General features: G+C 45.9%; 1 protein-coding gene across 3 annotated transcripts; it reads right to left on the bottom strand.

The window, feature by feature from the left end:
• Positions 1–26,049, bottom strand: LOC121576387 (ELKS/Rab6-interacting/CAST family member 1-like). Of its 3 annotated transcripts, none has more exons than XM_041889483.2 (21): positions 25,888–26,049; positions 22,307–23,119; positions 21,744–21,932; positions 15,572–15,863; positions 15,353–15,480; positions 15,116–15,190; positions 14,873–15,028; positions 14,377–14,544; positions 14,114–14,281; positions 13,828–13,965; positions 12,705–12,845; positions 11,290–11,430; positions 9,131–9,324; positions 8,871–8,882; positions 8,564–8,699; positions 8,279–8,410; positions 6,769–6,929; positions 6,239–6,386; positions 5,499–5,594; positions 1,368–1,553; positions 1–1,157 (listed from the first exon to the last, which is right to left on the bottom strand). In XM_041889483.2, exons 2-21 carry the CDS (start codon positions 22,874–22,876, stop codon positions 1,020–1,022), a joined length of 3,369 nt encoding a protein of 1,122 aa, XP_041745417.2. In that variant the 5' UTR covers positions 22,877–23,119; positions 25,888–26,049; the 3' UTR covers positions 1–1,019. The 3 variants fall into 3 exon arrangements, 2 of the variants coding, with proteins under 2 accessions (XP_041745417.2, XP_045079367.1); XR_006661545.1 differs by lacking the exon at positions 1–1,157 and adding an exon at positions 2,144–2,221 and having other exon boundaries at positions 1,466–1,553; XM_045223432.1 differs by lacking the exon at positions 8,871–8,882.
• Between the last annotated feature and the right edge of the window lie 1,629 nt (positions 26,050–27,678).

Below are 27,678 nucleotides of genomic sequence, written 5' to 3'. Positions count from 1 at the left end.
TGGAATGGCATCAAACACATGATACCATTACCACAAGCCTGTCCTCCCCAATTAAGGTGCCACCAACCTCCTGCGGTGCACTACTAGAAGTGTACCAGTGGCTATGACTCTCTGAAAAGAAACTAACATTGCATACCTCATATAGAAGGGGGTGCTGAGTGCAAAACCATCTAAAACCAACTGCTACCACACTTTCCTCTCGGTTTCTCTGTTTCTCTCTCTCCATCCCTCTCTGGTCCAAATCCTTACTTGACGTAAATCAGACATTGATGTCAATGGGAGATGTGTGTGGAAGTTCAAGTTAGGATATTGAGTTAGGATTCCTCCCTCTTATGTCTTAAGATCCGTTCACAGAACACGCAGTAAGTCAGCCAGAGCTAAAGCCCTACATTTAGTCAGCATAACTCAGCTAGGGTTTCTCGCTCTCTCTCCATGGATCTAGTTGGGTGGTTGAGAGAAAATGGGAAAAGGTTTGTTGTCCAGAAACTCACATAAGAGATTCTGAATGTCAAACAGTGGAAATAACATTGAATATATAAAAAATGTTTTTGTTTAAATCACTAGTTTCTAAACATTTTCATGCCACGACCCCCCACCATTCAGAAAAAAACACTGGTTTAGATACAAAGAGAAAACAATGGTTGTGTCAGTAGGGACGAAAACTGAGAAAACCTTTTGAAAGGAATGAAACAGGGAGGTGCTACCTGAACTTTGTTTTCTCTTTCAAAATGTTTTGGTATGATGTGCACTACTGAACACAACCCATGACTGGCCTGCATCTACATCCCTCCACCATTAGCCCACTGTGTGGCTGTTCTTCATCAGTTAATCATCATCATCATCATCATCTCCTCAGGCTGGTGAATCTCCCCAGGAATGAGAATTGGGCATGTGGGGGTGTAGTATGATTGCTCAGTCTTCCCTCTGCCAAGATCATGTGTGGATAGATGGGAGGAAGGTTGTCTGAAGCTCATGCAGGGTCCTGGGGTCATCTGGGGGTGGTTTGTAAAGGTGAGAGTTCAGCAGGACTCCTCCAGAGCGTTGACCACCTGCTCCAGGATGTCAGGGCAGTAGTCAGCGATCTGCTGCAGCACTGAGTTGGCATACTCCTGCAGCTCCCCGCTCTCCTTCTCACACAACTCCAACTCCAGTTCCAACTAAGGAGGAAGGGGGGGGGGAGAGAAAGGGACAGAGGGAGAGATAATGAGTTAGCATACTCTTCCCCACCATCTCTCGAGGTGATAAAAACTTCACTCATTCCTGTTAAGAGTAAGATATGACAGCACAGACAGAAAGATAAAGACAGGGTGAGAAAGACAGACAGAGGGAACAAGAGAGAGAAAACACTAGAGGGATTCCTCTGTTACCTGCTCCAAAGTCATCTTGTGTAGCTCCTCCTCCCAGGCTGGTGGGTTGGCATGGTGATAGTGGGGGGGTGGGGTCAGGACGCTGAGGATGCTGGGGTCTCGGTCGTGGCAGAGGTCAGTCAGGTGGGCGATGTAGAGCTTCAGCTTACTGCGATTCTCACTCAGGGACAGGAGAGGGGGGATCATCTGGAGAGGAGAGATGCAAGGGGGGACAGGAAAGGGAGAAAGAAATGGAAGAGCCAGTTGGATAAGAGAGAGAGATATAAGAAGAGAGATAAGAACAATTACATTAGGTCCCTGTGTGTTCAGAGACTAAACCATGCTAAACCAGAAGAATGAAGCATGCAGAAGGAGGAGGAACAAGGCTGCATCTCACATTCATTAGATCACAAGGAGATGGGATTGTGGAGTCTGGTATGTGGAACAGAAGTGTGTCCGGTGTGTGTGTGTCTGACTATTTGATTGACCCATTTGTTCACAGACAGTGTCCAAGCTACAGTACATGGTGGGCAGACAATAAACACTGAAACACCATCCAGTAACAACGGAGATATCATTCCCACAGAAAAGACAAATATGAGAACAGACAACATGTACCAAACACTGCATGGACCAACTCACTGCACCAACATAAAATGGTGAGAGGAGAAACGGACAACAAAACAAAATGGAGGAGCAGAACGGGACACACTGATGATTGAGTGAGAGACGGGCATACATGCCAGGGAGGAGGTGAAAAATGGACAGATGACTCGGACGTTCATTTGTGCTCTCACCCTTCTGAACAAAATGGCTGAGAGAGAGAGGGGAGGGGGGCACGGGGTTGGCTATGCCCAAATACCCTCCTCATCATCCTATTGGACAGATGGTTTAGCCAATCGCAGCGTTAGAAAAGAACACTTGGTTAGTGTGTGTGTAAAAGAGAAAAAAAGGGTTAGGTGCTGGAGAAGATTTGAATTGTTTAATTTAGGTTCTGAATGAAAGGTGAAATTACATTTGTCCGTACGTTTAAAATACATATTTTCCAGGACGTTGAAAAGGCATTTTAATCAGGTTAATTTTCAGTTCTGAAGGAAAGTACAAAATACTTATTTTCCGGATGTTGAAAATACGTATTTTCCCGATGTTGAAATCAGGCTCATTTTGGTTTTGAATTAAAGTATGTTTGGGCCAAATCAAGGCTGATCCAGACCAGACAAAATCTGAACCAAACATAAATGTCTATTATTGGTTCCGATTTTGTCCGGACCGGACCAAAAACCAATGTCCGTGGATGTGGAAATTAAGGCCGGTCTGGACCGCACCAAAAAAAGACGTCCAAAAGGCATCGGTCCGTGCTTACTGAGGTGTAGGCTACAGTGTCTGCATGTTATGAATGCCCATCCATGTGGTAGGTCTAGCATTTGTAAAACAGGCCGTTGCATTGGCTTTATTAGTCCTGATTCCCGTGACTAATCGATTTGGTTATTTAAGCTCTGAATATCAGCTACCCAACTTTATCAGGAGTTATCATGAGCCTATTTGCAATGTGTTTACACAGCTGGAAATGCAGAAGTATTTTATTTTTCGCTATGATCAGCTCGTCAAAAATTTACCTGATACAAACCTGAAACAACAGATCATGACAATGGGGTTAAACTCCTGGACAACAGTTGTGATTGTCCATTCCATATTGTCCATTTTACTTTGAACTGTCCTGTTTTTAGGATATATTGTTTGTTAACATGACAGCACATTTTTTATTTGATTGGGTGCTATTTAGGTTAAGCTATTTGATCAGAGAAACCTTCATGATGTGAAAAGTGTCCATCTCATTACATTGTCATACATTTTATCTCCAGCCTGTAGGCTACAGAAAAGGCCACATACAGTGAGGGAAAAAAGTATTTGATCCCCTGCTGATTTTGTACGTTTGCCCACTGACAAAGACATGATCAGTCTATAATTTTAATGGTAGGTTTATTTGAACAGTGAGAGACAGAATATCAACAAAAAAATCCAGAAAAACGCATGTCAAAAATGTTATAAATTAATTTGCATTTTAATGAGGGAAATAAGTATTTGACCCCTCTGCAAAACATGACTTAGTACTTGGTGGCAAAACCCTTGTTGGCAATCACAGAGGTCAGATGTTTCTTGTAGTTGGCCACCAGGTTTGCACACATCTCAGGAGGGATTTTGTCCCACTCCTCTTTGCAGATCTTCTCCAAGTCATTAAGGTTTCGAGGCTGACGTTTGGCAACTCGAACCTTCAGCTCCCTCCACAGATTTTCTATGGGATTAAGGTCTGGAGACTGGCTAGGCCACTCCAGGACCTTAATGTGCTTCTTCTTGAGCCACTCCTTTGATGCCTTGGCCATGTGTTTTGGGTCATTGTCATGCTGGAATACCCATCCACGACCCATTTTCAATGCCCTGGCTGAGGGAAGGAGGTTCTCACCCAAGATTTGACGGTACATGGCCCCGTCCATCGTCCCTTTGATTCGGTGAAGTTGTCCTGTCCCCTTAGCAGAAAAACACCCCCAAAGCATAATGTTTCCACCTCCATGTTTGACGGTGGGGATGGTGTTCTTAGGGTCATAGGCAGCATTCCTCCTCCTCCAAACACGCCGAGTTGAGTTGATGCCAAAGAGCTCGATTTTGGTCTCATCTGACCACAACACTTTCACCCAGTTCTCCTCTGAATCATTCAGATGTTCATTGGCAAACTTCAGACGGGCATGTATATGTGCTTTCTTGAGCAGGGGGACCTTGCGGGCGCTGCAGGATTTCAGTCCTTCACGGCGTAGTGTGTTACCAATTGTTTTCTTGGTGACTATGGTCCCAGCTGCCTTGAGATCATTGACAAGATCCTCCCGTGTAGTTCTGGGCTGATTACTCACCGTTCTCATGATTATTGCAACTCCATCTTGCATGGAGCCCCAGGCCGAGGGAGATTGACAGTTCTTGTGTGTTTCTTCCATTTGCGAATAATCGCACCAACTGTTGTCACCTTCTCACCAAGCTGCTTGGCGATGGTCTTGTAGCCCATTCCAGCCTTGTGTAGGTCTACAATCTTGTCCCTGACATCCTGGTCTTGGCCATGGTGGAGAGTTTGGAATCTGATTGATTGATTGCTTCGGTGGACAGGTGTCTTTTATACAGGTAACAAGCTGAGATTAGGAGCACTCCCTTTAAGAGTGTGCTCCTAATCTCAGCTCGTTACCTGTATAAAAAGACACCTGGGAGCCAGAAATCTTTCTGATTGAGAGGGGGTCAAATCCTTATTTCCCTCATTAAATCAAATCAATTTATAAAATTTTGGACATGCGTTTTTCTGGATTTTTTTGTTGTTATTCTGTCTCTCACTGTTCAAATAAACCTACCATTAAAATTATAGACTGATCATTTCTTTGTCAGTGGGCAAATGTACAAAATCAGCAGGGGATCAAATACTTTTTCCCCCTCACTGTACTCTTTTTACCATACCCTATATCAGGGTTTCCCAAATGCGGTCCTGGGGCCCCCCCTAGGTGCACGTTTTGGTGTTTGCCCTAGCACTACACAGTTGATTCAAATAACCAACTCATCATCAAGCTTTGAATATTTGAATCAGATGTGTAGTGCTAGGGAAAAAACCAAAACATTCACCCAAGGGCGGCCCCAGGACCGAGTTTGAGAAACCCTACCCTATATCTGCTACATTATTTATGTTAGAAACTTTTTTTGACGGAACGTTGGTGGAGCGGCGCAGCGATGCGTCTCTCCAACGCCACCCTGGAGAGGCGCGCTGGGCATAGACAAGCTACATTTGCGCCCCTGCCTTTGACAAAGTGGGCACTGTTTTTAACAGGGCGGCATCAGTGCTCACCTAAAAAGCCTATATGCCACTGGTTGAGAGAAATTGTCATTGTTTTTGGGCAGAATTATGTGAGGTTTTATTTGTTGTTGTTGGAGGTGCGTCTTGGTCAGTTTAGCTCAGAAAATACCGCCCTCTTCAATCTGCCTAATGAGCTGGCCGGCCATGATAATCTTTCTCCAGTATATGAAGTTGTCTATTCTGGTTAAGCTACACATGTTATCACAATAACAGCATCTAGATTGCCTTCAACTGCAAACAATATGATTCTGTTTGGTTGACTGGGTACCCACCTGATCTGGAGAAGGTTTGTGATTGGTCTGGTCGGCGGCGGTCTTCAAGTGGTCGTCCTCATAGTTGTCTGCCATTAGCTTCATACGGTTCTGAGTCTGAGAGAGAAAGAGAGAGAGAGAGAATGAGAGAGAGAGAATGAGAGAGAGAGAGAGAGAGGGAGGGAGAGAATGAGAGAGAGAGAGAGAGACAGAGAGAGAGAGACAGAGAGAGAGAGACAGAGAGACAGAGAGACAGAGAGACAGAGAGAGAGAGACAGAGAGACAGAGAGAGAGAGAGAGAGAGAGAGAGAGAGAGAGAGAGAGAACAGGATTTCAGGGGAGAGACTAAAGGGATGTTTTTGACCAGCATACTCATTTACATTTTAGTAATTTAGCAGATGCTCTTATCCAAAACGACTTACAGGAGCAATTACGGTTAAATGCCTTGCTCAAGGGCACATCAACAGATATTTCACCTAGTCTGCCTGGGGATTTGAACCAGCGTACTTTCAGCGTACCAGCGTACTTACTTAACCGCCACCCAAATCATGGTGCATTGAGCAGACAGCTGTGCCGAGAAGTTTTTGGCTGCCTACTTTTTGATTTTGACACTTGCTGCAAAGTTAAAAGCTATACCTATACACTATCTGAGGTCTGTTTCGTCTCTCCCCATTTCAGGTGAAGGAGATGAGTAGAGGAAGTGACTTTACAGAGGCCTATGTGGCCGGACCTAGGTCATGTGACATGGGAATGTTCCCTACCTGCTGTTTGAGCTGTTGTACCAGACGGTCCTTCTCTCTCTTTAGCAGAGCCACCTCGTCCTGCGTCTTCTTCTTCTTGGACGAGGACAGCTCCAGCAGGGCGATGTTGGCATCTTTCTCACTGATGGCTGCCAGCAGCGCCTCCTGTCTGCACCAAGGAGTTATTACAGGGTGGCATTTTAGAATGAGTCATCTACAGCTGGGTTTCCCAAACTCGGTCCTGGGGCCTCCCAGGGGTGCATGTTTTAGCTTTTGCCCTAGCACTACACAGCTGATTCAAATAATCAAAGCTCGATGATGAGCTGATTATTTGAATCAGCTGTCTAGTGTTAGGGCAAAAAACTAAACGTTCACCCCTGGGAGGCCCCAGGACTGAGTTTGGGAAACCCTGATCTACACGATATTCTATTACCTGACTGTATTACAGCATTACCTGACTGCAAGATGTCTGGTGACTTGGTAAAGTGTGAAAGTGGAGGGAATGGAATAGGTGTATATACAGTGTGTGTGTGTGTATGTGCATGTCTTACTTCATTTCCAGCACCTCCTCTAGGTGTTTCCTGCGTTCGGCCCTCAGCGTGGTCAGGTGGGTCTCCTTCTCACACAGGGACTGCTGGGTAGATGACAGCTTGGCCCTCATAGACTCCAGCTCCTGTTTCACCTTCTCCATGGCCCCCAGCAGCTCCTCAATCTGCGCACACATAATACAAATAAGGCAATACAAAGACACAAGCAGAGAGATGAAAATGTATGAGATGTGTTTATCATTCAAAGACATAACCTTCCTCAAGTACAGATCCATTTTGATGAGCTGTCAATCAAAGGCAAACTAAAGAGGGAGGGCCATCGGAGGTTGTATGTTATTGAAAACTGTCCAGAAAGAACCCCTAGCCCCTACACCCTATCCCCTTGGCACTAGCCCTTACACCAGGGTTCCCCATCTGGCTGCCTTTTTTTTTCATGTTCATTGTTGGACATAAAACACTGGAAAAACACCAGGAAATCAGCTCCAAGTGATATAATTTTGGAAATCTGTTCCCAAGTATTCCCACGCATAATAGAGAGACACGTGATCATATACAAATGTAAGCAAGGATTGAAATTATTATGTTTTAGTCAAACATTACATCTGTTTGGGCTTCCCGCGGCTGCTCTAGTTGATGATCCCTGCCTTACACCATATCCCCTTGGCACTAGCTCTTACACCCTATAACCCCTAGGTACTAGTGTCAATCTGAACGGATTGATGGGTAATAGACCAGCAATATGGTGAACAGGGCTAGGGGTTGTTTCTGGACCCAACCCCACTGAGGTGTTGGATGTACAACAAGGGGCTCCAATGACAGATCTAAACAGCAATAAAGGTACGACTTCACTGTAGTACTTTCATTGAACTGCCATTTACTTAGAAGTCACATGGTTAACAGTACAACCCATTATTGCTAAATAATAACTATTGACTTTCTCTGGGGTGCATTGTTAGTATCCTCATTGATTACCAACCAGTTACAGACTGGCGTTACTAGAAACAAGTATCAGAAGGTTCTAGTTTAGTTTACACCATGTAATTTCAAAGTGAATAGTAGGTAAATGGTAACATGATAATATGGTCTACTGAGCTACTGATCCAAAGGGGAAATACAACAGAGGGGGATCATTGCATCATACCTTAGACCACTTAAAGTGGGTGTGGTTGGACTCATGCATTGGTTTGTGTGAGTGCTTCTGAGAGGCAGTGAGTAGCAGAGAAAACAGGAGAAAATGAGAGATAAGAAAACGGAGAAAAGGAGGGATGGCAGGGAGGAAGAGTGAAACGTAGCCAGCAGATGGGATGAGAGGAGAGGAAGGATATAGAAGCTGTGTGTGTCTGTGTAGCTTTGTACATGTGTGTGTATTTGTGTTGCACGTCTGTGCGTGTGTACACTTGTGTTGCGTGTGTGTGTGTGTGCGTCTTACTTCATCTCCAGCACCTCCTACAGGTGTTTGTGCATGTGTGTGTACTTGTGTTAAGTGTGTGTGTGTGTGTGTGTGTGTGTGTACCTGTTTCTCCTGGTGGTTCCTGGCAGCCTCCTCCTGTGCCAGCACCATCTCTCTCTCTGCTGTAATCTGAACACTCTCCCTCAGAGCCTCCTCTAACTCCTCGATACGCTCAGTCTTCAACCGCAGAGAGTCCTAGATGGGAGAGGAGGAGGAGAGAAGACTGAGGTAGATAAATACATTTTTAATAAAGGATATTTATGTAGAACAAAATGTTGTGCAACAAGAAGAGCTTTCTTTACCAGCGTTGTTATTAGTCACACATCCATACACCCCCCCGTGCCTTACCTTGATCTGTTGAGAGCTCTCTGAGATGTTGTCCTCTCTCTTTTTAGCTTCGTCCACCAGTCGGGCGTTCCTACTCTTCTCCACCTGCTCCTTATGTTTCAGGGATGCCACCTTCTTACTCTGGTCCTTGGTCTGCCTGCAAGGCACCATGGGACACAGGAGGACTGGGTTACAGACAGTCCCATAAGGTTACACTCATACCACTGGAGCATCACAGAGGGAGAGTGTGTTAGACAGAGAGGGGTTGGTGGGGGAAAGGGCGGAAGTCCAGCCAGTAGACAGACCATGTAGAAAACATGTTACTAACCTGGAGGACTGACTGGAGAGGAGACAGGCGAGTTCCAGCATAAAGACAAGAAGGCAGGAGAGAGAGAAACAGATTCAGAGAGCAGGAAGATGAGATGAAAGGAAGGAGAAGAGGAGGACCGTGTGGTATTTCAAAGGAAAACACCTACATTAGACCAGGTACACATTTATATAGATAAACTGCTGTTTACAGAGACTGAGCCAGACACAAACAAACACAAACAAGCAGAGTCAGGGTCAGAGAAAGAAACACACACACACCTCTCCAGCTCGTTGATCTTGCGGTCCTTGTCATTCTTCTCATTCTCCATCTCTCTCAGGATTTCCAGCAGCCGGTCCACCTCTGCCTGAGCCTTCCCAGAATCCTCTCTGTGCCGGGTCACTTCCTGCTCCAGGGAGGTGATGCGCTCTGACAGCTCCGTGTTTGCCTTGGCCTCCAACGTTGCGTTCTGGGCCTGAAAACACATTTTATTTTCTATGGTCAGACACGCACACAGTCAGACACGCACAGTCAGACACGCACACAGTCAGACACGCACACAGTCAGACACGCACACAGTCAGACACGCACACAGTCAGACACGCACACAGTCAGACACGCACACAGTCAGACACGCACACAGTCAGACACGCACAGTCAGACACGCACACAGTCAGACACGCACACAGTCAGACACGCACACAGTCAGACACGCACACAGTCAGACACGCACACAGTCAGACACGCACACAGTCAGACACGCACACAGTCAGACACGCACACAGTCAGACACGCACAGTCAGACACGCACACAGTCAGACACGCACAGTCAGACACGCACAGTCAGACACGCACACAGTCAGACACGCACACAGTCAGACACGCACAGTCAGACACGCACAGTCAGACACGCACACAGTCAGACACGCACACAGTCAGACACGCACACAGTCAGACACGCACACAGTCAGACACGCACACAGTCAGACACGCACACAGTCAGACACGCACAGTCAGACACGCACACAGTCAGACACGCACAGTCAGACACGCACACAGTCAGACACGCACACAGTCAGACACGCACACAGTCAGACACGCACACAGTCAGACACGCACACAGTCAGACACGCACACAGTCAGACACGCACACAGTCAGACACGCACACAGTCAGACACGCACACAGTCAGACACGCACACAGTCAGACACGCACACAGTCAGACACGCACACAGTCAGACACGCACACAGTCAGACACGCACACAGTCAGACACGCACACAGTCAGACACGCACACAGTCAGACACGCACACAGTCAGACACGCACACAGTCAGACACGCACAGTCAGACACGCACACAGTCAGACACGCACACAGTCAGACACGCACACAGTCAGACACGCACAGTCAGACACGCACAGTCAGACACACGCACAGTCAGACACGCACACAGTCAGACACGCACACAGTCAGACACGCACACAGTCAGACACGCACACAGTCAGACACGCACACAGTCAGACACGCACACAGTCAGACACGCACACAGTCAGACACGCGCACAGTCAGACACGCACACAGTCAGACACGCACACAGTCAGACACGCACAGTCAGACACGCACACAGTCAGACACGCACACAGTCAGACACGCACACAGTCAGACACGCACACAGTCAGACACGCACACAGTCAGACACGCACACAGTCAGACACGCACACAGTCAGACACGCACACAGTCAGACACGCACACAGTCAGACACGCACACAGTCAGACACGCACACAGTCAGACACGCACACAGTCAGACACGCACACAGTCAGACACGCACACAGTCAGACACGCACACAGTCAGACACGCACACAGTCAGACACGCACACAGTCAGACACGCACAGTCAGACACGCACACAGTCAGACACGCGCACAGTCAGACACGCACAGTCAGACACGCACACAGTCAGACACGCACACAGTCAGACACGCACACAGTCAGACACGCACACAGTCAGACACGCACACAGTCAGACACGCACACAGTCAGACACGCACACAGTCAGACACGCACAGTCAGACACGCACACAGTCAGACACGCACACAGTCAGACACGCCACAGTCAGACACGCACAGTCAGACACGCACAGTCAGACACGCACACAGTCAGACACGCACACAGTCAGACACGCACACAGTCAGACACGCACAGTCAGACACGCACACAGTCAGACACGCACAGTCAGACACGCACACAGTCAGACACGCACAGTCAGACACGCACACAGTCAGACACGCACACAGTCAAACACGCACAGTCAGACACGCACAGTCAGACACGCACACAGTCAGACACGCACACAGTCAGACACGCACACAGTCAGACACGCATGCACACAAGTAAGTACAAGTGGCCTTAGATAATTGCCTAGAGGCAACATCTCACCCTCTTAAGATGGTTCTCCAGTTTGAAACACTCCTCCTTCTTCTGGTCCAGAGAGATCGCCATACTCTTCAGCTTGGAGTCCTTCTTCAGCCCCGAGGAGGCCAGGGACGATGCATGCTCCTTTAGGTCCAACAGATTGGTCTGGAGAGAGGGGGGGGGTTCATAAATGAAGAGTTTCATTCCAAAAACGCTATATATCAATTTTCTGAAATGTTGGTAAATTAGATTTTATTGTTTAAATAAATTATGAAAGATACTGTGATTTTTCACTATCTAATCATATTTGTTTAAAATCTATCACTTGATGGTTTCATTTCAGAGACAAATAATCATGTTTTTTTGCAAAATGCTAAATACACTGAGTGTACAAAACTTTAAGAACACCGTCCTAATATTGAGTTGCACCCCCCCATTTGCCCTCAGAACAGCCTCAATTTGTCAGGGCATGGACTCTACAAGGTGTCGAAAGCGTTCCACAGGAATGTTGACTCCAATGCTTTCCACAGTTGTGTCAAGTTGGCTGGATGTCCTTTGGGTGGTGGACTATTCTTGATACACACGGGAAACTGTTGAGCGTGAAAAACCCAGCAGCGTTGCAGTTCTTGACACACTCAAACAGGTGCACCTGGCACCTACTACCATACCCCGTTCAAAGGCACTTCAATCTTTTGTCTTGCCCATTCACCCTCTGAATGACACATACACAATCCATGTCTCAATTGTTACAAGGCTTAAATATCCCTTTAACCTGTCTCCTCCCCTTCATCTACACTGATTGAAGTGGATTTAACAAGTGACATCAATAAGGGATCATAGCTTTCACCTGGATTCACCTAGTCAGTCTATGTCATGGAAATGTTTTGTACACTCAGTGTATATGCCTCACTCTCAGATAAATAAGTAGTACTGCTAGGTTTTACTCAGTAAAATGTAACAAATAACTAAATGTTTTAATAAAGACATTTACAAATGATACATTTGTGACATCAATATAAAAAATCTAAAAATTCTATACAGTAATAAGATCTCTATATATAAAACATTTACATTTGACGTTTTAGTCATTTAGCAGATGCTCTTATCCAGAGCGACTTACAGTAAGTGCATTCATCTTAAGATAGCTAGGTGAGACAACCACATATCACAGTCAAATATACAGGATATGAACATTCCGCTCCAGCTAAACAATGGATATATAGCGCTTTGCAAAAAAACAAACATTTTCTAAATCTTTTAATAAAAAATCTGAGAACAGTAATATTGTACACACACATGAAGATACTCATAAAAATGTGATGATATAGCATTTTGGAAATAAACTCTTCAAATGTGTCAACAGTGTCACTACAGTGTGTGTGTGTGTGTGTGTGTGTGTGTGTGTGTGTGTTTGAGTGTGTGTGTGTGTGCGTGTGTACCTCTCTGTCGGACAGATCTCCCTGCAGCAAACTGACTTTCTCCTTCAGCTCCTTCAGTTCTTTCTTGTTGCTGTCGATCTCCTCAGTCTTCTCCCTGTCATCTCGGTCTCTCTGCTCCTTCAGACGCTCGATGATACGCTCCTAGAGAGGAGAGAATAGGAGGGGAGGCACACACATCATCATGTGTCATTTCAGAGCCCATATGAGAGCACAAACACCCAGGACAGAAACATTGCTCATGTGTCTCTGCTGGAGTCGGACAGTGTGTGTGTGTGCGTGTTCGAGCACTGCATCGGGTACTGACAGTTCCCCGCGGGTGACCCGCAAAAAAAATCAGCCGGCGGGTGGAATGAAAACATTCCTTGAACACGTTGGTTGGCTCGCAGTTCAGAACAATTATATTTTGGTGGGTTGGAAATGTTTTAAATCATGCTTATACAAATTGTACAAACCCAGCAGCTTGTTTTATTGTTGTAAATTCCATTCTGTGAGCGGTGACAGACCCAGCCACACAGTGATAGAGTGTGGAGCAGGGAACTGTCTGTTATTCAAATGTGTCCATGTGCAGAGGCTTTCGCAATTCAGACTTTTGTTCACCATACACTGGCCATATAATTTGCGTTTGACCGGTGTGGCTGGTAAAGGTTTGACTATTTTTGAAGGCTATATTCAATTCTGGCATTTCTTTATTTAAGTTTCAATTAAACTATTTGAAAATCAAAACAATATTGAATGCAAAGGTCATGTTTTGTTATGTAGGCTAAGCCTATAGCTTTCATTAGGTAAGAAGGCTCTTTTTCAAAGCTATTTGAGTTATCAATGTGCCGCATGTTTCCTTTATCCAACTGTTGAATAGACATGCAGACACATTAATTCTAGCAGGGAAAAGGAATAGCCTACTGTCTGGAGTCATAAAAACAATTAAATAAATGGATGCAATTTGGCGGGTAACGGACCGGCTCTCGGAACAATTCTAAGCGCGTGGGTCGTTTCGGGGAGAACAACCTGTCCTGATGTCAGGTGGGTATCGGAATTGATGTGGCAGGCGCAGCTCCATAAAACTGACCCATGCAGGACTCTAGTGTGTGTGTGTGTGTGTGTATGTGTGAGTGAGAGTGTGTACCTTCTCAGCGAGGGACTCCTCCAGTGTGGTGAGAGCTGTGTCTGTGTTAGAGGTGTCTGTCTGTAGAGACTTGACTCTCTCCTTCAGGCTGCTCATCTGCTTCTCCTTGTCTCTCAGCTGCTCCTGCAGGTTCTCAATCTGGACACACACACACACACACACACACACACACACACACAACTAGGCGAGCTAGACAAAAGACATACACAAAACGCCTCCTAAACAGGACTTAGTATGACATTGTATCCTATTGTATTATACAGCGTGCTATATAGTCGAGCCCCACCTTCTTCTGCAGGACGTTGACCTTACGCTCCTTGACCTCCAGCATGTCCTTGAGGTCGTGGATCTCTCCGTTGAGCGTGCCCTTCTCCTCAGACATCTCCTGGATCTGTTTACTCTTCTTGTTCAGAGTGGTCTCCTTCTCCTCCAGACGCAGACGCAACGCATCCACCTGGTCAGCAGAGGGCAAACGCTCAGCATACTGGGTCTTGTGTGTGTGTGTGTGTGTGTGTGTGTGTGTGTGTGTGTGTGTGTGTGTGTATGTACCTCTGTCTGTAGGATGGCAGCTCGTTGTTCTTTAGCAGTCAGCGACTCCTTGAGGACCTCAATGTGCTGTTTGCTATCAGAGAACTGGTTGGTCAGAGTCTCCAGCTTGGTCTGTAAACCCAGCAGCTCTGTGTCCTTCCTGGACAAGTCCTGCTTTACTTGGTCCATCTGAGTGAGAGAGTGAGAGTGAGAGTGAGAGTGGAAGTGAGAGAGAGAGAGAGAGGGGAGAGGTGGAGGAAGAGGAAAACAAGAGCAGGAGAGGGGAGGGGAGAAGAGGAATGGTAGAGGAGAAGTAGAGGGTGATGAGCAGAGGGAGAGGAGAGGAAGGAGGGCATGGATATGAAGAGAACATGTACAACTACAGAATTGAGCTGATTGGAAGGAACTGAACTGAATTCTGACCTATCAGAACCAAGGGGAACTGAAGTCTGACCAATGGGAACTGAGTGAAACTGAATTCTGACCAATGGGAACTGAGGGGAAGTGACCCTCTAACCTTGTTCTTCATGAACTTGGTGTGGCTGCGGTAAACCTCCATCTGTTTCATCTCCTCCTGTCTCTCCTCACAGCTCAGCAGGCCATTGGACTTGAGCATCATCACCTCCTCCTCCGTGTCCCTCAGACCTCGCTCCAGAGAGTTGATCTTAGCATCCTGACACACACCGGAGAGATAAGGGGTTATGCCACAGACATAAACACACTTACAGACACAGCCACAGCCACACACAGAGACCGGTACCTTCATGTCGATGACTGTCTGTAGAGCCTTGGTTTTGGTGGACTCTGGGGTTCCCTCGTATCGACGGTGCAGCTCCTAAAGAGAACAAGGATGTCACACCTCACACACATTGTCTACTACACACCACTCAATACCAAATGCTTTGTATTGTGAGCCAAGTAAAGCCGCTCTATTTGTTACCTTCCTCCGTCTCCCCTCTCTCCCTCCCTCCTTCTCATCTCTCCCAGTGTCCCTCACCTCTCGTAGAGCAGTCGTCTCCCTTTCTCTCTGGTCCAGCAGAGACTCTAGATGGTGTCTGTGCATCTCAGCATCAGCCAGTCTCCTGGTTCTCTCCTGGTCTTCCTCTGAGGCCTTAGCCGACGGCCCTGGAATACAATAATATGGTCATTTATATAAGATATTTTAATATAAGAACATTACTAATATGGTCAGTGTGTGTGTGTCAACGTAACCCACCTTTGCTCTGCAGCATCTCCAGCAGTTTTTTGATGGACTCGTCCCTGGCGCCCAGGGTCTGTTTCTGGGTGTCTATCCTCAGCTCCATCTCCTCCAGTGTCTTCCTGAGCAGGAACAGCTCCTTGGCCTGACGCTCGTGGTCCCCATGTAGCCGCCGGTAGTTCTCCTCCGTGGGTTCAGAGTTCAGGGCCAGTTCACGACCCTGGCTGGCAGGGTCCTGCTGGAGCAGCTGGTTCAGGTCTCTCTGGATCCTCAGTTCATCCTGCAAGGCCTGGACCGTCATGTGGAGGTGCTAGAGAGAGAGCGAGAGATAGGGGGAGAGGAGAGTTTATTTATTTATCTATTCATTTTTCACCTTTTATTTGGAGGTGCAGCATAAAATAAGAGGGAGGAGAGTATAAGGATGAATTTGGTTCTTTTATTCTTCCATATTGTCATATGGGGGTGGAGAGAGGAAGGAAAGGAGAGAGGGAGAAGAAAGATGGAGGGGGGAGGAGTGAGGAAAGTGTTTGTTAACTTATCAAAAAGAAGAGGAAAGGGGAGAGAGAAGGATAGGTGGGTACAGCAACAAGTACACCATCTACTCAATCAGGACAGTCTGACGTTCCCATGCAGTGAAATACAGAGATCAAAAGCACAATCAGCCAACATTCATTGTTTGGAGCCTGTACTGCCACAGTTATTTGACAGAGCAGCTATGTGACAGAAATACAATGCTGTGTTCTATTCTCTGCTTTGGATTAGCTGGGAGGCGTTTCAGACAACAGCACAAAGACAAGTCAGTGTCTGTCTCCATCGCTCCCTCCCTCTGCCACTCGCACTCTCCTTCGCTCACTCTTTCACTCCCCTCCTCCCTCGCTCACCCTGCCGTCACTCTCACACCTTCCCTCATCCTCTTTCTCTCCTCCTCGCCCCTCCTATACCCAGTGACTAAGTCTGACTCACTGATCCCTATCCCTCTCATGAGAAGAGACAACAGAGAGGCATTTAAAAGATTGGATACAGCAAGCTGATCTAAACAGAACACATACACACATTTTACATTTTACATTTTAGTCATTTAGCAGACGCTCTTATCCAGAGCGACTTACAGGAGCAATTAGGGTTAAGTGCCTTGCTCAAGGGCACATCGACAGATTTTTCACCTAGTCGGCTCGGGGATTAGAACCAGCGACCTTTCGGTTACTGGCACTACGCTCTTAACCACTAAGCTACCTGCCTGCCGCCACTAAGCTACCACACACAGTAAGCAAAGCTATGCAACAGATAGATCTGCAGCACAACACACATTGCAGTATAATGCTATATGGGTCAAACGTACGATAAACACCAACCTAACATATCAAATCTGACACTCACTCCCTTCCTCACTCTCTTTATATATTTATCCCTCCCTCCCTTTTGTATTCATTCCCTCTCTTATCGCATATCTGTTATACATCCACTTTACTTTGAGCCAATTAAGCATTTTTAACATTGAACATTCTGACATGATAAATGGAGAGCGCAGCGGTGTTTAGTGAGTAACAAGCGATGTTAATTAGCAGAGTATCAGTGGTGCTACTGTAGGAGATGGAATATGACAGCCATTTTACAGCGCTCGCCGCACGTTCACAGACTAATAGCAGTCACTTATCACTGGGGATGAAGGGGATCAATGTCTTCTATTTTATACTGGAACCATAGCACATCACACTGCATACACAAACAAACATCCACGCACAGCAGAGAGACATCTCTCCCTCTCTCACACACACACAAAACAGGAGAGTGGCTGTGTGAGGGGACTGACGGTTAGACGGACAGGGTAATTACCCAGATTCCTGAGCAGTGGGGGGCGGGGGGCTGAGTCTGAAAACAGCCATCTTTAAATTAGAGCACCCGTTGATTAGCCCTACAGTAGTGAGGCATTACAGAGAATTAGCACACATAGTATGTAATGCCTCACTACTGTAGGGCTAATCAACGGGTGCTCTACTTTAAAGATGGCTGTTTTCAGACTGTCAGCCCCCCACCCCACTGCTCAGGAATCTGGGTAATTACCCTGTCCGTCTAACCGTCAGCCCCCTCACACAGCCACTCTCTCGTAGTGTTTTTGTGTGTGTGTGTGTGTGTGTGTGTGTGTGTGTGTGTGTGTGTGTGACTCAGCAGGCCATAATGGGCAGGAAAAGAAACACCAAATTATCCAGATCAGCCCATTCACGCCACTAATCATTAAAGCCATGCCTTCTGTCAGGATGCCAGCGTTCACAGAGGGAAAATACATTCATTTGATTAGTGAAGTCCAACACATGATGTGAAAAATCATCCATGTTTTCCAGGATTATAGATGATTTCCTAAATACACTCCTTCCGAAACTGAATTGATCCCCATTTCTCATACAGTTAATCTCCTGTTAAACCAGGATTGCTATTGCTAGTTAACACACACAAGTGTGTGAAAATCCCACTGCCAGCATTCACACATGCAGTGATGGGGTGCTGAGCTGGGCATTATCCTAAACGCAGAGGCAGCGTCTCCTCTCACTCACTCTGAAGAGCAGTAGAGACAGAGCGAGAGAGAGGCGAGAAGCGGGGGGGGGGGTAGCTCTCTTTAAAGCACCTGATGTAGAATTGAACTTCGCACAACCCCCAAGGAGACAGGAGGGGATAAGAATCAAAGGCCATTGACTGCTAAAGTAAAGACTTAGAATAGACACACAATACTGTACTGAGATACTGCTATTTCAGCTGGGTGAATCTTCAGCTTCAGTGTAAAAATGTGTGTGTGCGCGTATTGGGGCTCTATTTTAACAAACCTTACGGAATGTGAAATCTTAGCACTGGCGGTAGCGCTATAGGTCCAGGGGTGTGTCAGAAATATTTGTTGCTATTTTCACTGCGGGAATTATGGGCGCAGTAGCTGGCAGTGGCGTGAAAGGGATGGGTTTTGACGAATAAATAAGTTGGAGGCTTGACCCCTCACTGGCCAATCAGAACGTGCTCCATGGCTAAATATGTGGTTGCTTCAACTTGTGTATTTACTGTCTTATGTACTGTGTTGTCATCAACTCCAATTCGAATGTTAGTCCTTTATAGCCTCGTTTGTTAAATAGCCTACAGAAACAAAATAACAAAATGTAGGCCTATCCCATCTTTGCTTAATATGTTGAACATGTTTGCAGTCCACATTGTTCTAAGTAATTGCATGGCTTCAATATGGAAATATATTGTTAAACATAGCATTCCTACTGATATAGGGGATAAGCCTACTGTAAATGCATTATGGCTGAGCCATGGACATGCCAAACGTTGTCAATAAGCAAGATTGAATTCACTACTGATAAGGCCTAAAAAGAGTGAATAATTCGAATAAAATGTGAATCAAAACAACTTGTTTTAAATAGGCGATGCATAAATATAGTTAAAGGCACCATAATTGCTCCCATGGGCATAATATAATATTAAGGCAACGCAGACAATGGAAGGTTTTACGCACATCCAAACTTTTCACAGAAGCTGGACAAAGATCCCATATAAAGAGAATGTCAACCCTTATACAGCTCCCAAATATGTTGTATAAACATAAGGCTGGACAAAGTTAAATTACTGTTTAACGGATGCCCCGCCTTACTTTTCTCCACACCCCGCAATTTTTTTTGTTAAAAAAATTAAAAGGTTATTTTTTGGGCAATATATGCGGCGCTTTGTTTATACTGCACTGTCCGCTCTCCCTTGAGGCTTGCCCAAGTTAATGCGCAAGAGACCAAACCGCCTCAGATCACGCGCTCAGATCATGTTCGAGCCTCGGATTGGACAGTGAATCACACGCTCGCACCTGCAGGCGACGTGCAGATGTTTCATTTCTCTCTCATGCAGTCATGGCTGAAGCCAGCGCAAATTCTTACTATTTATGTGTCCAGGTTAAACTTGGGACGTCCATCATTATAAACAAACAGTCGGTTAAATTCATGGTTAAAAATAGTGTAGGTTTTCGCATGGAATAATATAACTCTAGAAGCTCACATTAGACCTACAGCCTGCACAAGTGCCTAGGACAATGTGGTAAAGTACTGTTATTATTTATCCACGTAATGTTTTTTTTGTTTGTATTATTATTTTTTCGCTCGCTCGCCTCACTTTTCTGGGGGAAAATCCGTTATACAGTGAATCAATTTGGTCTGGCCTAATGGACCCATCTTACAGATCGCTTTCACCCTTCTCCAGAAATAGCAGACGGCTCCTAAATTCCATAGCATGCAAGCTGGACGTTCTCATCATAAAGCTAGGATGGTGAATCATTCTAATAAGTTAGTTTTTTTTATTAAATTAAAACAAAAAACAAGCACTACTTTTTGTACAACAACAATATGTATAAATAGCTTGGGGTCAGAATCATGATATCATAAAATCAACAGGATAAAAAAGACATGACTGATTGCTGTTGAACCAGCCTTCGTTATAGCCTCGAGGTCTAGGGTAAGGGTAGCCTACGGAGGGATCGGTTTTTAATCATATGAAACGGAAAACAAGCAATTGTTAGAGGAAAATACATTCTAAATACAAGGGTCACCAGCATCATCTCATATCGTGATGGGCATATGGACACATGTAGCCTATATGGAGGGGGTTTTACGCACGCCCAAAACGAGAGCTGGCTAAAATAATGTAGGCCTACAAAATGCATAAAAAGGGGATGTTGGCTCACTCTTTTGCTGCTCCCAAACTTGATATTTTAATAAAGCGTTGGAGATTAAGATTTATTTCAAAGCATTCTCACGAGTCAAACCCTTTATTGATAGGCTTGAAAACAGCATTAATTGAGGTGTGGGGAGGCTCTATGCTTGGTTTTTAATCAAGTGAAACCAAATGGGGAAAAAAACATTTAAAAAAATGTTTATTAATAGGAGGGTTACCGACACAAAAAGCACATCCCCTCTCTTGTTCAATGAGTATAAGGGCACTGTGCGTCATGGCTGGATTGGTTGCGCTTCTGCTCACAAAATCCATGCCATTACCAACCGCGTTACTGCTAAGACCTACCTGCTTTTCATTGGTCTTTAAATCTCCTGATATGCGCTGCATTAAATTCAGCTTTGTGCTTGTTTTCAAGGACACACCTCAAATATTGCCATTCCTCCCACCTCAGCGGAAGTGAGCTGATATTAGGCAGGTAAATTGCTGAACCTGGTGCATGGGGTGGAAAACGCCAGAGCGCCAGTTTTTCCATGCTGAAATTGCAAACTAATGTGTGTTTGGTATTTGCGCCGCCATAGCGGCAGCCAAAAATAGAGCCCTTGGTCTCTGAATAGCAAGTTTGTCTTCAGTATGCCAAGTTGTGAGCCGTCACCACATATAAGACAGCAACGTGAGGAAACTAAAAGCCTGCACTCTCTCTCCCTCACAGAGGGAAACGCTTGCTTTTATATGCACATTTTATATGCTTTTCGCAAGAGCCTGCTATTTACTCTACGTCTTATCCCCAAGAGGCTGTTCTGCTCTTTCTATTTATTTTCTCTCTATGGCAGGTATAGTACAGTAGCGTTCTAACAACATCCCCCTAGCTCAATCTGAAGCTCCTTTTTCACAGGTTTCCTCTCATATCTGCTCACTACATCCTCCCATTCCTCTAACACAGGAGGATGTTGTGTACAGACTTATGCAGCCATTAAACTAACACCGCTCTTTGATCTATGAAGCGTGAGCATATAGCTGCATATAAGAGGATTAGCTGATGGTGCTAAAGCTACGTCTCCTCCCTCAGACACACACAGCCGATAGGCTCCAACCTGCCCTAAAGCTACATCTCCCCCCTCTCTCTCACACACACACACACAGCCGATAGGCTCCAACCTGCCCTAAAGCTACGTCTCCCACCTAACACAGCCAATAGGCTCTAACCTGTCCTATAGCTACATCTCCCCCCTCTCTCTCACACACACACAGCCGATAGGCTCCAACCTGCCCTAAAGCTACGTCTCCCACCTCACACAGCCAATAGGCTCCAACCTGTCCTATAGCTACATCTCCCCCCTCTCTCTCACACACACACACACAGCCGATAGGCTCTAACCTGCCCTTTGCTCGAGGTAGTAAGTTGCCCCTAAACACAAATCTAGGATCAGATTATCTAACCCCCAATCATTTCTTTAACAATGAAATGGATGAAAAATATCTCCCACACCACACCAACCTGTGTCTCGTCTTGCACCACGCGGTATTGTTCCTTCCAGACAGTGATCTTGGACACCTCGTCCTTCCTTAGGGCTCTCTCCTTCTTCAGCTCAGGGCTCCAGAAGGTCTTTATGGAGTTCATGGAGGAACTCAGCTTGCTCTCCTTCACCTCTACCTCACGACACAGTAGCTCGTTCTCACGCAGAACCTGAGGGACCAGGGGACTCAGTCAGTCAAACATACAGTCTGACTTTCACTCACACACACTCTGCATCAAATCGTTCTCACACAGAACCTTGGAATGCCAGGACACTCAGTAAAAGTCAAACTGGATGCGCTGCTCAAAGTAGGGTACATGTCAAACGTGTCATTGCAAAATGTCCTTATGACATCACAGCATCCAGTCTCACTATAAATGCAATTCAGTAAGTTAGATAGCTTACATTGACGGAAGTTACAATCTATCTGCAATATTAAGCTGATCTACCCCCCCCAAAAAAAAATTAGATCGCTTTTCTCATCCATAGCGTTCCCCTAAAGGCCAACTAACAGACTTACGATAACTGCAACTGAACTACTGACCTCTTTGAGCTGGGCCTGCAGGTCCAGTATGGTGTTGTCCCGGGCTTGTCTCAGCGAGTGGGGCACCGTAGAGGCCATGTGATGATCCCCAAAAGCCAGGGAGTCACCTGCCATCATCACCCCAGGGAGCACAGCGTTGGCTGGGGCCGACGTGGCGATGTTGGGCGTGCTGGCTGCCACACCTCCACCCCCACCTGCGCTCGTCTTCGACCCGTATGTCACCCTCTGTCGCCCCATTGTGGTCATCTCCCGACCGCTCTTGTTAACATGGTCGGACATGGTGACCTCGTTGTTGCTCAGGTACATGGGTCCTGAGGTGGCGTAGGCCGCATTGAGGGACTGGATGTTCTCCATGGAGAGGGTCTTACCCCCCGGTCCGCCTGGACCCCCTCCGCTGCCCCCCGTGCTGTTGGTGCGACGGTGGCCCATCTGTGGGGAGCGGGGGAGACGAGGGGAGCGCCCCGAACCCTGGCTGCTCCCCCCATCTCTTCCTGCATCTCTCCCTCCATCTCTGCCTCCTCCGCTGTGGTTGGCATCCGCTGGGCCAACGGAACGGGCGCTGCCGTACATGTTCGCTGAAGCAGAGGAGTGGACGGATGGATGGTGGAAAGAGGTGCAGTGTCTGAAACGTGGAGATGTAGCCTTGTCTAGTGTGTGTGTGACAGCTTCAATTGGAGTAAGTGAGTGCTTGTTTCATGTGAAACCGCTGAGATCTCTCTCTCCACGCTCACTCGATCTCAGAAGGGACTGAGTGACAGCTGCTCTTGGAGTTAGATAACAGCCATTCAGAGGATCCATACACAGGAGACTGATCTGGAAGAAGGAACAGAGTTGGCTAAATTAGAGAGTTCGTAAACCGAAAGGCAAAAGCATACCGTCTCTACCTTACTGTAATGTCTGTCTAGCCATGATGCATGAAATTAGGAACAAATTGGATATCACTAACATACATCCAGGGTCCCTACACCAAGCGTGTAGCATGAGTACCTCAATCAAATTTGTCACAACTATGCAGACCGTAACCCCCAAAGAGCAAGCTGAGGTTATAGTGGCAAGAAAAAAACTTAGTAGGTAGGAATTAGGAAGAAACCTAGAGAGTAAGCAGACTCTAGATGAGTCTATACTGTACACTCCAGAAGAGGTCATACTCATGTTTCTGCATTCAACAACACTACATTTTTGCCTTTCCAAATAAGACAAAGACAAGCTGACTAAAGGAGAAACCAGAGTGGAAACCAGACTACCAACCATGGGTATAATCTTGCAATAAAACCTGCTCTCAGATGCTTTGAGAGTGTCCAGTAAGAAATGCTGGGCAATCAACCCATATAGACAGCCCACCAACTCATCTATGGGTGTAGCTATACATTAAAACAGCGATATGGGAATTCTTCCATAGTAGCCGTTATACCTTGGCTAGTAAAAAGTGTTGAAAGCTATTTTTCAATTAACTTGTTCTAGCCGATACTTGCTTTGTTCTCGATTCGGTAGAAAAGTGTATCTTGTAAATGTCTGTGTTCAGTTGCAGGTGGTTCTCCAAAAACAACAGAATATTCCGAAAAAAAAATGTAAAATCCACATTTTGTATGGAGTGAGAAATAGGGTTGGGCGGTACCCAGATTTTCATACCATTCCTGTACCATACCAGGGTATACAGTATTACCAGCATTGCACAGAAGGGGCGCCATTTTTTCTTATACACAAAACGAATTTAGGCAGCAGGGATCTTGATCCAAGAGGATTTGATTGTCTCTGCTGTAACCAAGAAGCTTGATCTAGCAAGCTAGCAAGTTAGCAAACCAAATGCATAGCTGGAGCCCTGAACTGGAGATAATTTATATGCCACATCTTAGATAGTTATAAGCAGTGGCGCAGCACTAACCCCCGAGCTTTAGGGCACCCCTCTTGCATGTGTGTTGATTTTTGTTTTGGTTGCACCGTGTGATGCGCTGTCATCTACTTCTACACATGGTCGCATAGAAACGACTAGCCTACAGGCCAGTAGATGGCGATATTGAGTCGTGTCATCTTACTGTCCAAAAAGGGAATGTATGCAGCCAGCTATACACTCGTATCCCCGTGGACCAGTTCATACATAAAACATTGTCCATTCAGGCTGCAAAGGCGTTGATTTCCGCCTTCATTAGATTTAATGGCGAGAAGGCGAAAAGAAACTGGGTAAATATGCATATTTTCTTTATGAAACACAATTTTCCACCACCATGCTACAGTGGCTAATGTTAGTCCCGGATGTTGTGTATCATGTTTCATAAAGCAAGTATGTTATTGTTCCTGTTTTTTTCAGCCTTCTCGCCGACTAGTTCCTGAAAAGATGTTGGGAAATGCAAGATTTCTGGCAGCTAAAAGGAGGGAACTCCTCACTTGGTGGAAAAATATGGATTTACATTCTAATTTTAGTCATTTAGCAGACGCTCTTATCCAAAGCGACTTACAGTTAGTGAGTACATACATTTCCCATACTGGCCCCCCGTGGGAATCGAACCCACAACCCTGGCGTTGCAAGCGCCATGCTCTACCAACTGAGCTACAGGAGGCACTATCAATGCATATGTGTACATCCGCTAGACCTACAGTTCAATAGTAGGCTCTGCAAAGACCATTTTGTGAAGATCATTTAGATTTGTTTCTTTATGTTCAGCTTCAAAGATAGAATTTCATGTAGGGACGCTGGTACGTTATGGTACTGTATGTGTCACGTCACCTGGCTAATGTAGGGAGGAGCGCACCTTTTCAATTGTATCCAATGACTGCGAGTTGTGGGCCCAAAAATGCGACCGATAGTACGGAATTTCCTTAGAAAACCAACTTACTATCTTTATGCGTGATACATTTCACCACGGACAATTTCGACTGCAGACTCCTCATAAATGTATCCATAGCTAGTAGGAGTTTAAATTGGCAGGGTAGCTAACAGCAAACACGAAGCTAATGTGACTGTGTTATCAAGCGGTACACTAACGTTTTGCTGCAATATCGAAAAAAATATTGCGATGTAGCACTGTTCCGACGTTGAACGTAGATGGATCTTGCACTAGCCTATATCGCGCAAGGTAGTGTGCTACATTGTTTCTTGTTCGCTACATTAGCTGTGTTGGCTATGACTGAAAGGGCTGGCCATTTAAACGTTGGGGAATAAAAACACATGGATGCAAGATAGACTGCTAACAAAACTGATAAATGGTCTGAAGGTAATACGATTGTCTACTTTGATGGCAAAACGTCTAAAATCTTTAGCAATGGACAACATCTCAAATGTTTTTCTTCTTTGGAAATACAGGAGCCACCCAATAGCTCCCTCTCTCAAATATCCCTTTCTTTTCCTCCTCCATTGCTGTAGGGCTGAACATCATTTACGGGGCTTTCCTTCATTTAAAGAAATTCGCTCTCCCCTAAAAAAAACTAACAAAAATGCCGTTATTTTCTTAGCCAAAAATGTCATAAAATCCTGATGCATACGTATTCATAAATATATGACATAGCTACAAGGCATATGGTCAAGCAGAATCCTTAGAAATGAACACAATGATGACGAAAATCACTTATAGAGTGAACTAGCCTACCGTGCTGTAGCTCTGTCTGATGGGGGTCAGTTTGTTGTATCCTGCGTCAAATGGAAAACGGCTACATATACGGACATTTTCCCTTATTTCCTTAGCATACCTCTATCTGATTTTCCCATCTTTTTTTGCCAACACAACCAGCGGCTCTCGCTCTGGAGAGCCTGGGCGCTTCAGTGACGTCAAGCCCGCGATGCGCGTTCACGACAGTCATCGCTATGCTTGAATCCCAAAGGCGTGTTCCCGACGCCAAACCGTAGTCTACAGAAGGTCGGTTTACCTTACAATTAATTTACTAGCCTTTTTACCTAAGTGTGTTAGTTTGTGTAGCCTAGAGCTGTTTCATCAGATAGGCCTAAAGTGTTTGAGAACCAATTTGAGGGTTGCAATCACCAAGAGGAGGATGATAAAAATGAATTTCCTTTAAATAAATGTTTGAGTCAGATGTATGATACCTGACATAATTCCTCGGTTTGGTCATGAAGCCAGTGGGCATTCTCCTTGGCTCTTCTCCTTCTCCTATGCTAGGCAATTCTTATTAGATTTTTTTTTAAAACTCTCTCTCATTTACATTTTAGTCATTTAGCAGACGCTCTTATCCAGAGCGACTTACAGTTAGTGCATTAATTTTTTTTTTCATACTGGCCCCCCGTGGGAATCAAACCCACAACCCTAGCGTTGCAAACGCCATGCTCTACCAACTGAGCTACATCCCTGCCGGCCATTCCCTCCCCTACCCTGGACGACGCTGGGCCAATTGTGTGCCACCCCATGGGTCTCCCGGTCGCCACCCCATGGGTCTCCTGGTCGCGCCGGCTATGACAGAGCCTGGATTCAAACCAGGATCTCTAGTGGCACAGCTAGCACTGCGATGCAGTGCCTTAGACCACTGCGCCACTCAGGAGGCTCATGGTCCTAGATGGGTGGTGTGAGGGGCTGGGCATGGAGCGGACCCTGCAGCTGTACGTTGGGGGGCCCAAGTACAGCGTGGCAAACAGGCAGAGGCACTGCCTCATGGACTGCTTGTTAGGGCAGGTTAAAATGGCCATCTGGAAAACCAGAAAGAGTAAGCTAGAGGGGGTGAGCTCAACTGATGCTGAGGCACAGAGGGGATTCTATTAAGCTGGCCTGGGTTGCACCGGGCTATGGCCCGTCACGTATGAGGCCGAAACCGGTGAGGGAGGCATGCCCCCCTTAAATCGAACAGTAATCTGAGCCGCACGGTAATACTGTCAACATCTATTTTCCATAAAATATACTGAACTAAAATATAAACGCAACATGAAACAATTTTATATGAGGAAATCAGTCAATTGAAATTAATTCATTAGGCCCCAAGCTATGGATTTCACATTACTTGGAATACAGATATGCATCTGTTGGTCACTGATACCTTTTTAAAAAATGGTCCTCGCAATGGGCCTCAGGATCTCATCACAGTATTTCTGTGCATTCAAATTGCCGTTAATAAAATGCAATTGTGTTCGTTGTCCGTAGCGTATGCCTGCCCGTACCATAACCCCATCGCCACCATGGGGCACTCTGTTCACAACGTTGACATCAGCAAACCGCTCGCCCGCACAATGCCAAACACGTGGTTTGCGGTTGTGAGGCCGTTTGGACATACTGCCAAATTCCCTAAAACGACGTTGGTAGAGAAATTAACATTCAATTCTCTGGCAACAGCTCTGGTGGAAATTCCTGCAGTCAGCATGCCAATTGCATGCTCCCTCAAAACTTGAGACATCTGTGGCATTGTGTTGTGTGACAAAACGGCACATTTTAGAGTGGCCT

Source organism: Coregonus clupeaformis, chromosome 11 (genome assembly GCF_020615455.1).
Source record: "Coregonus clupeaformis isolate EN_2021a chromosome 11, ASM2061545v1, whole genome shotgun sequence".
In the NCBI taxonomy this organism is placed as follows: domain Eukaryota; kingdom Metazoa; phylum Chordata; class Actinopteri; order Salmoniformes; family Salmonidae; genus Coregonus; species Coregonus clupeaformis.
This window is presented reverse-complemented; position numbering and strand designations above follow the sequence as displayed.